Here is a 9,140-nt window from a genome sequence, read left to right as displayed (position 1 = left end):
ATATTATACTTTTTAAAACATGATTTAGTATTATGATTTAGTACGGACTCGCACTACATTTATTTACGATACCGTGATTTTATCGTTAATACGTAGCTATGTAGTTCCTAAATCGAAAATGTATGTACTGGCGCTAATGTACGGGCGATTTCGACAAGAAAAAGACAGCCTCTCTCAGGTTTCTCTCTGTTGTTGGCGATCCTGTTTCGGAAGTATTGCGTCGCCAGCGTCGCCATTTTCCGTCTGAATTCTGTCTGAGTAACTGTGAGGTTCTGCGATTTACACATTCCGAAAATTGCAGCGAAAGCACGATGTCCTCAGCGAGCGGTGATGAAGCCGAGGTCGCTTTGGCCGAACCAGGTAAAGAGACAAGCCTTGAGATATGTGATCGATTATCAGATCATTGGAGATGAGGAGCTGTTTGTCTCCAAGGACGTGCCGCCCGGCGCGGCCGCCCAACCCACAAAACCGCCATTTCGATGAAACGGCGTCTCATATACCTGGAGCATTGTAAATATTTCGTTGTGATTTTTTTTTAGTGAGACGCACCAGATCGGGTCGGGCCCGAAAAACAACAGTAGCCAAGAAACCACCTGTGAAGAAGCTTCTCGCCCGGGCGACGCGCTTTCCCAGGAAGGTCCACGAGAATGAGGAAATTGAAGTAAGAGTCAAACCTTTTGTAACCGGTTGCACTGACATGGATTAATATCATCAATGAATAACATGATCTTCATCGTCTGGCAATAAAATTGAAGCAAAGTAGCTGAGCATCAGTCTGGCTTTCTGTTTATTTTCTTTTGATGTAAATATTTGAAGCTATAGAAGAATGAACAAGTCGTTAATCTGATATATATATTTTTTATTAGAATAACAGTAATGTAAAATAATGTTTATTTGACTTAGAATATTGAAGGATTATAATATTATGATGTAACTTTTAATATTTTATATCTATAATATATATATGATTTATTTGAATAATTATTTGTGGAAATCAATGTGAAAAGAAAATAGTAAACAACTAATTGTTATTGCAGGAAGAGACTACATCTATGTTGGAAGAGGAGGTGATAGAAAGTATGCCTGAGAATGGAGTTCCACGTGTGATAGACATTATCATGGAACAGCGTAGCGACGAAGATTCTTCCACATTGCATTTGCAATTAGAGGATTCTGAAGACACTAATATACAGGAAATGAATATGGATCAAAATGAAGAAATAGAACAAGACGTTGAAGAAATAGTAAGTAATTTATGTAATATTTCTTCTTATTTTTATTGATGTTCAAGTTTCTAAAAACTACATTACTTTTTTATCACTTTATGATATTATATTTTATAAAACTTATTTCATTTAGGAGCATTCCAATATAAGATCAGAGGGCATAATTATGGAAGAAAGTAGTATGGACAAAGTAGAGATACTGGCTGAACGTGGAGACATCAAGGTGGAAGGTCAAGATGTCCAATTGGAATGTCAAGATGTTGAGATGGAAGGTCAAGACATCAGTAATGATGACTCGAATCAACGTGTGTTGATAGATTTTCAAGAAGTTATCAATGAAGATGGCAACACAATGACGCAAGAGATCTTAGAAGCAGAGGAGGTTGATGATTCAGAGAACATGTCAACACATACTGGTACTAGGATCCAAGTTATGGAAATTGACGAGCAAGAAATATCAGAAGATGTGGAAACAGTAGAAACAGTGGAAACTGTAGAAGCAGTGGAAACAGTGATGGATAAGATAGAAGAACCCGAAATGGAAGTGTCACAGAGTGATTCCCTACCGCGTATAGAAATAACTGCAGTTGAAAACGAAGAAACTGAAGAAATACAAGAATATATAACTGAAGATGATACAAAGAAAATCGGACCTGATACAGAGGCTGTATCAGAGGACGAGTTACCGACTGAAGCTGCAGCCAAGGTCAGAAGCGTTTCATTCACATTTATATATATATATATATGATCAGTTCTTTTTAGCTAAATTTGCACCGTTCACATTAGAGAAAAAAGGAGAAAAAATGTTCGGAAGAAGTTCAGCTGAATGAATTTTATATAAATCGTTCATTTTATAATAATTTTTATAATAATTAATTTGTAGATTGATAACATAAATAATTTTAAATACATAGGAACCAGAGACTGAAGCAGTTTCTGACGAAGAGCTGCCGGTTGCTGCTGCAGCAGACTTGGGCGAAACTGAGTCTGTATCTGAAGATGAATTGCCACCAGACAGCGATAAAAAAAGAAAGCATGGGGCGAAATCAATAAAAACATTGGAAAAGAAAACTAAAGCAGAAGGCGGAAGTTAGTACATTTCATGTTTCCATCTTGACTGAAAGCAGAAAAGCAGCCAATTAGAACTTTGCGCTGATAGTCGACAATTTCGACTTTTTGTACTGTTTACTACCAGCGCGAGTTCTGATTGGTTATCACTTTTTTGTTTTCTTCTTTTCTGTCAAGATGTGAACGCGCTTTTACATTGTTAAATTTATAGTATCAAATTTAATCTAATGTGAATCACCACTGCTCCTACTAAATATATCGTTATTTTTTATCAAAATAACGATAATTAAGTTTGACACTATATCGTGTCAATTTGACACTATAATGTCAAATATAACCATTATTTTGGTATAAAATAATATTATATGTTTGAGTAGGAGCAGTGGCGACTCACGTCAAGTTAAATTTGACACTATAGATTTAACAGTGTACAATGTATCATAAAATGTCGCAGTTTAGAAACTTTCTTACATGTTCCTCTTTTATATTTTTAGCTAAACGTAAATTAAATGCGGAAGGAGAATATGATCCCAGTTCTCCGACGTCTGAGAACAATGACGAGGCACCGGCAAAAAAGGTTGCCTTATCGAGCGACGCAGAAGCGGGAGATAAGCAAGAAATCAAGCCAGCATCGCCAAAAAAGAAAACATTGCCCGAACTAGAAAAATATTGGAAAGCCGTTAATGAAGATCCATCTGACTTTACAGGATGGACGTATCTCTTACAATACGTGGATCAAGAAGTAAGTAAAAGATTATTTAAAAATTTTTCTCAAGATTCAGTCTATGTTAATTATTCTTTTTTTATATATAATCTATATAATATGAAATATAATTTATTCTCTTCAGCATATATAACAAAGCCAAAAAGAAGACATAGTTTCTCATATCTATTGTCTTATCTATATCATTACAGCCTACCATACATTTCTTATTTTCTTATCATCTTTTTTTTTACTTATTAGATAACTTAATTATGAGCTTAAACACTTCCACTTCTTTATTGTTTCGTTGAGATAGAAGAAACAAAAAGAATAGACGCTAAAGTTCTGACTGCTTTAAACTCTTTTGTTTTCCTTATCTAAGATATACTAAAACAAATTAAAATGTACTTGACAAGTAATTACAAAAATATCTGATAATATCTCTGGTGATATACAGAAATCTTTTCAATGAATTGGAACTAATATTCGATTTTTGTTATTTTTGCTACAGAATGATGCAGAGGCTGCGCGCGAAGCTTACACCAAATTCTTGGAGCGTTATCCATATTGCTACGGTTACTGGAGAAAGTTCGCTGATTATGAGAAGAAGAAGGGCAACCCCGAAAATGTTCAAACGGTGAGTCCGATCGTATATTATGTTCGTTAGGCTATCTCTCATTATATGATATCATTATAATTAACGCAATCTAATGAAAATAGCTCGAGTTAGGAAGACGCGTGGGCAGTGTGCACGCACATAAATATGGTTTTCCCTTCCAACAGCATAGCACGTCTTGCGGCACCTATTCGACTTTCTTCGTTTACAAAATAGTTACTTATTTAATTAATATTCTGCGATATCTACAAAAATGCTATATTACATATTTTATTATCTTACCGATATATCGAATACATCAAGTACTCTATCGTACGATACGTAAGTCGAGCGAGATGGCTAGTTGTTTCCGAAAAGCGCCTTTATCGTGATGAAAGAAAACTATTATATAAACTGTTATATTTACTGTAAGCATTTGTACACATAGCTTACTACAGAAAGTATTGTAAAACTCTTAAGCATAAGATATATGCGCTATTCTTACTTTATGTAAGTAAGATATGTCGGGTTGGGTGTTAAGTCAAAGTCAGAGACAAAGACTTAGGACACGTGCACGTGCCAGAATGGGAGCAAGAATGAGTGGCGGAAGACACTGTGGCGTCCAGATCGGAACACTCCCTGACTTTTAAGGTGAATGCACAATGCTCTGCAATCTCTGTGTTAATTAAATCTCTTTATTTACAGTACGCGAACGATATGTGAGTATACGTTGCTAAAAAAAGACCGTAATGCTTAACGAAAGCTAAAAGCAAAATAGGTATAAGATCTACCCGCCGATAAGTCCAACCCAGTTGTAAACTGTTCTAAATACGATCCACAAATCCGTTACCGCAGGTTTTCGATCAAGGTCTGAAAGCTATTTCGCTAAGCGTCGACCTCTGGCTCCATTACATCAACCACTGTAAAACCGTCTATGAAAAAGATGAAGAGAAGCTCCGGGAGCAGTACGAACGAGCCATACAAGCTTGTGGGCTTGAATTCAGGTAACAAATCTAAAATTTTCTTCTAGGTATATATTTGTAGATACATTTTTATTAGCTTATATGTTATTGTATTATATCACTCATTTGCTATGACAACGACATAACAAAAAATTGTCATTTGAATTGTTTGCAGAAAAAGAACGGAAATAATAAAGAAAATAAGAATGAACATACTTAAAAAGAAATATACTTTTATTTCCTCCTACAATTAATTATTGTACCAAAATTGCATAACAAACTTAATATTATGATATTTTAATGATTCAAAACATTGAAACTCATTTTCTGAAAAACTTTGTTTTTTGAGTTATGTTGTAGTAAATAAGCGATATTATTGCTCATAGAAAGGTAGTAAATTTCTTTAGTATTTTAGCTGTATATATGCTGCGTTTTGTTATATTTACTACAAGTATTGAAAATCGAGTATGTGTAACGCGGAACAATAGATTTTAGTACTTATAGTAAATAAAGGAACGTCTTTATAATATTGATAAAGACGTACTTTAATAAACAATTGTTAGATATTGTGAAAGAATAATATAATATAACAATTTAACATAAAATAGATCGGATCGTCTTTGGGAAAGCTACATAAAGTGGGAATCAGAGGGAAAACGTTTGAGCAGAGTGACAGCGCTATACGATCGTTTATTGTCAACACCTACTCTTGGTTACACCTCTCACTTCGAAGCCTTCCAGGAATTTGTGTCGTCCAACTTGCCAAATCGTATCCTAAGTGTGGACGATTTCCTTGCCTTACGCGCTGAGGTAAAGGCTCTTCTCAAATCAGATGATGCCACTGCGACGTCCGCTGCAGATGACGCACCACCCGGCGAGGAACCACCGCCTCACGAAGTACCACCTACTGATGAGGAGACTCGTGCCATCCGTGAGAAGATAATTAGCAGCAGGCGCAAAATGCATAAAGCAAACGTCAATGCGGTTGCAGCGAGATGGACGTACGAAGAAGGGGTACATGATATTTGATTATAATTACATTCATTATGATCACACTTTAATAGTTTAGTTATTAGCAAAATGAGACTTCTTTTAATTTCAATACGTTGAATTGTTTCACTGCTATAAATGTAAAAAAAGTTCTGACTCATTTCGATCCCTCACCGTAGCTCTACCTAATCGCGCAGTAAATGTGGATTCGTTGTAATACAGAAGTCAATCTTTTACAATGTTTTATGTTGTAAGTAAAAAAGTATATTCCAAATTAAAAGATTTGGATTCATTAATTAATTTCACTTTGAAGCACAATTTAAATTAGATAACAATCTAGGACAATTAGTTTATAATCTAATTATATGATGTATAATTAACAGATAAAGAGACCATATTTCCATGTAAAACCATTGGAACGGTGTCAGTTGAAAAACTGGAAGGAGTACCTAGATTTCGAGATTGAACAAAAGGATCAAAATCGGATAATCATTTTATTCGAGAGGTGTCTTATAGCTTGTGCACTTTATGATGAATTTTGGATGCGAGTAAGTAAATATCAAATCAATATTGTTACATGTATGCTGATTTTTGTTACTTCAAACATATAATTAGGAACATTCCTTATAATATAATTTTTATTTTTTTATTTGTACAGTTTGTACGCTATTTGGAATCGCTGAAGGGAGATAACACAGAAAAAATCCGAGATGTGTATTCGAGAGCTTGTATGGTACATCATCCAAAGAAACCGAATTTGCACTTGCAATGGGCTATCTTTGAAGAGGGTCAAGATAATTTCGAGACAGCTGCTACTATATTAGAAAATATTGATAATGTATTACCAAATATGCTACAAGTGGCATACCGTCGAATAAATCTGGAACGCCGTCGTGGAGACTTAGAAAAAGCATGTATCTTATATGAAAATTATATTACTAATAGCAAGAATAGAACGATTGCTAATAATATTGCTGTAAAATATGCGCGATTTTTGTGTAAAGTCAAGGATGATGTCGACAAGGCAATTAAGGTGTTAATGAAGGTACATTTAAATATAAAATTAATTTTCTCTTGACTATATATTACGACGATTTGTGTTTAAATATTAATATATATTTATTAACACAACATATATTGCATTTTTTATACAGGCCACAGAAAAAGATAAAGACAATCCCAGGCTATATTTGCAATTAATAGATCTGGCAATGCAACGAACGCCAGTTGATACTCAAGAAATAGTAGGCTACATGGATATGTTTATAGAAAGAGAACATGCAGATCTTGAACAAAGAGTGCTTTTTGCGCAACGTAAAGTAGAATTCTTGGAAGATTTCAGTCCCGACATCCGGCAAGTCTTGAAGGCTCACGAACAATTCCAGAAATGCATCAAGCAAGCGAAAGAGAGAAAGAAGACAAAGAGTGACGACAACAAAACGTAAGTATTCATAGAAAACTTAAAATGAAGATATTATTAAGGAGATTAATCTTATAAAGTAGTTTTAAATGTTTTACCAATTGAATATAATGAAAATATTTTAATAGAATATTCGAGTTCAGTAAATACACTAACGAAAAGATCAAAATACAAATATTGCTATTAAATATAATTAATACATACATTTTAGTTTGTACCATTTATTTGAAATTGACACAATATATCATTTATTTTTTACGTTTATGAAATATATCGAAATTTCGATAGAAAATTATCTTACTGATTCGTTACAGCGATTCTTCGCCTCCAAAAAAGAAAACCGACCAGTCGAATGTACCACCTTCACCATCCGTGGGTTCGCAGTCTTCATACCAATACAGTAGCGGCCCGAGCGGTCCTTATCAATCACAACAACAGTTTCAAGGTGGACAATATGGTGGTCAGGGCGGTTATCAACAAGGTTATCAGCAGTATCCACCTCCATCAGACCCCAATTATGCTAATTATCAAAATTGGCAGTACGGTCAAGGTGGACCACAGGCTTATGGACCTTATAACCAGTGGGGATCTTATAATTATTATTAATATCAGTCACATAATTGTCCCTAAGACTTAAAATCATATTGTTAATTGTGTCCTACTGTACATTCTCTAGCTTTTATTCTGTCGATTTCGAAGTCAGACGAAGGAATTAATTGTTTAAGTACCTTGATATCCTTTGACATATAAAAGCTTATGTGTCAAGCGTTTCTCTCTAATCAATAACTGATATCTAGCATGGATATTTAATATATGAATAAACTGTATACCGTTACAGAATTTTATTTGTTTACATTGCTATTTTATATTGCATTTTAAATTAATTATACGTTAATAATAGATAATAATTGAATAGTAATTGTTTTATTAAAATATCTTTATCTTATAATTATTTTTTGCTTTATAAATTATTATAAAGAATTTAAATAAATCAAAAATATGGAAGGTATTAAATTTTTACTAAAAAAATGAACAAATAAAATTCCTGTTAGTGGTGTACAGTTCTTTCAGAACCTTTTGTGTGTTCACATAACTCAAAGCGTTGCAGCTTTATAGTGTTAAATGTGAAAATGAATTTCTCGAATTACATCCACGATTCTTAATAAATTATAGATTCCGAAATGATTGTTGCATAATGTCAACGAAGTTACATCTAAGAAATGTGTTGAATCTTACGCTGCGTCATGGTGGATATATTTTTATGGTATATAACACACTTCCAAATTTATGTAAAAAATCGACTTATTTAAATCGATTACTACTTAATTTAACGAAAAAATTCCTGATCATTGCAGATCATAATTTTCTGTATTCTTTATTAAATTTGTTCACATCGAGCTCTATTTTTTTAAACAAGCTCTGTCCGGTACAGAATATTAAGAAATATCTTCCATTAATTAATGTTGAAGGTATTCTGTATTACTTTAAACCTGCGGTTTCTTTTATTGAAGATTATTTTGACATATGTAGAATGTATCGGTTACATCTCGATATTCGGTAAGTATCGTGTAGGATTCAATTAAAAATTTAATAATATCAAAAAATGCTTTTTGATTGTTTGAAATAATACTAATAATATGATAAAAAAATAATAGTTTTCGTAATTTCACAATTATTTCGATATATATTTAAATTTTTCTAATATACATCAGTATATAACTTATAATTAAAACTTGGTGAAAAAAAATAATTTTAGTCTTTTCTTTTTTATGTCAATTTTGTAGGTTAGCATTAATTACGGAAACAAAATTTTATAAATTTCAAATATATTTCTCAACACGTTATTGTAAGAATTTTAATCTTTATTTACGTTTCGAATATACTTACTTGTATTGATTTCAGGTATATTAAATTGACATAGTTTCGCATAATAATCTTTATTGCGTTTAATAAAAATCGGATTTCTACTTATTTCTTTGTTTCGTTTACTTATAAATTATTTTTTTTCGCTTTTTATTTCAGTTAATAAATCGCATATAAAACTATTTTCCAAAACCTAAACGAAGTGAAAAATCCGTTATAAAATTTTTTAGAAAATGCTGACGATCTGTAATAAACTTAAAAACTGTGAAATATAAGTGTCTTGGGGGAAAGGGGGTACACTTTCATTTTTTAC

At 32.9% G+C, this 9,140-nt stretch overlaps 1 protein-coding gene across 1 annotated transcript; it reads left to right on the top strand.

Annotated features, from left to right (window-relative positions):
- Positions 1–208: 208 nt before the first annotated feature.
- On the top strand, positions 209–7,793 carry LOC108753384 (pre-mRNA-processing factor 39). Its single transcript, XM_018494917.1, has 13 exons — positions 209–360; positions 540–661; positions 1,038–1,244; positions 1,360–1,932; positions 2,141–2,315; positions 2,789–3,036; positions 3,509–3,634; positions 4,448–4,596; positions 5,163–5,568; positions 5,928–6,092; positions 6,203–6,589; positions 6,699–6,985; positions 7,279–7,793. The coding sequence occupies exons 1-13, from the start codon at positions 312–314 to the stop codon at positions 7,568–7,570; spliced, it is 3,186 nt and encodes a 1,061-aa protein (XP_018350419.1). The 5' UTR covers positions 209–311; the 3' UTR covers positions 7,571–7,793.
- Positions 7,794–9,140: the final 1,347 nt, after the last annotated feature.

This window comes from Trachymyrmex septentrionalis, unplaced genomic scaffold (assembly GCF_001594115.1).
Source record: "Trachymyrmex septentrionalis isolate Tsep2-gDNA-1 unplaced genomic scaffold, Tsep1.0 scaffold69, whole genome shotgun sequence".
In the NCBI taxonomy this organism is placed as follows: Eukaryota; Metazoa; Arthropoda; class Insecta; order Hymenoptera; family Formicidae; genus Trachymyrmex; species Trachymyrmex septentrionalis.
Note: the sequence above shows the minus strand (reverse complement) of the source record. Positions and strands in the feature narration are given on the sequence as shown.

Excerpts from the sequence above, each read along its gene's own strand:
- LOC108753384 (XM_018494917.1), top strand. The coding sequence starts at position 312 with ATGTCCTCAGCGAGCGGTGATGAAGCCGAGGTCGCTTTGGCCGAACCA. Across the intron at positions 361-539 it reads GGTCGCTTTGGCCGAACCAG|TGAGACGCACCAGATCGGGT; the intron begins GTAAAGAGACAA and ends ATTTTTTTTTAG. Across the intron at positions 1,933-2,140 it reads CGACTGAAGCTGCAGCCAAG|GAACCAGAGACTGAAGCAGT; the intron begins GTCAGAAGCGTT and ends TTAAATACATAG.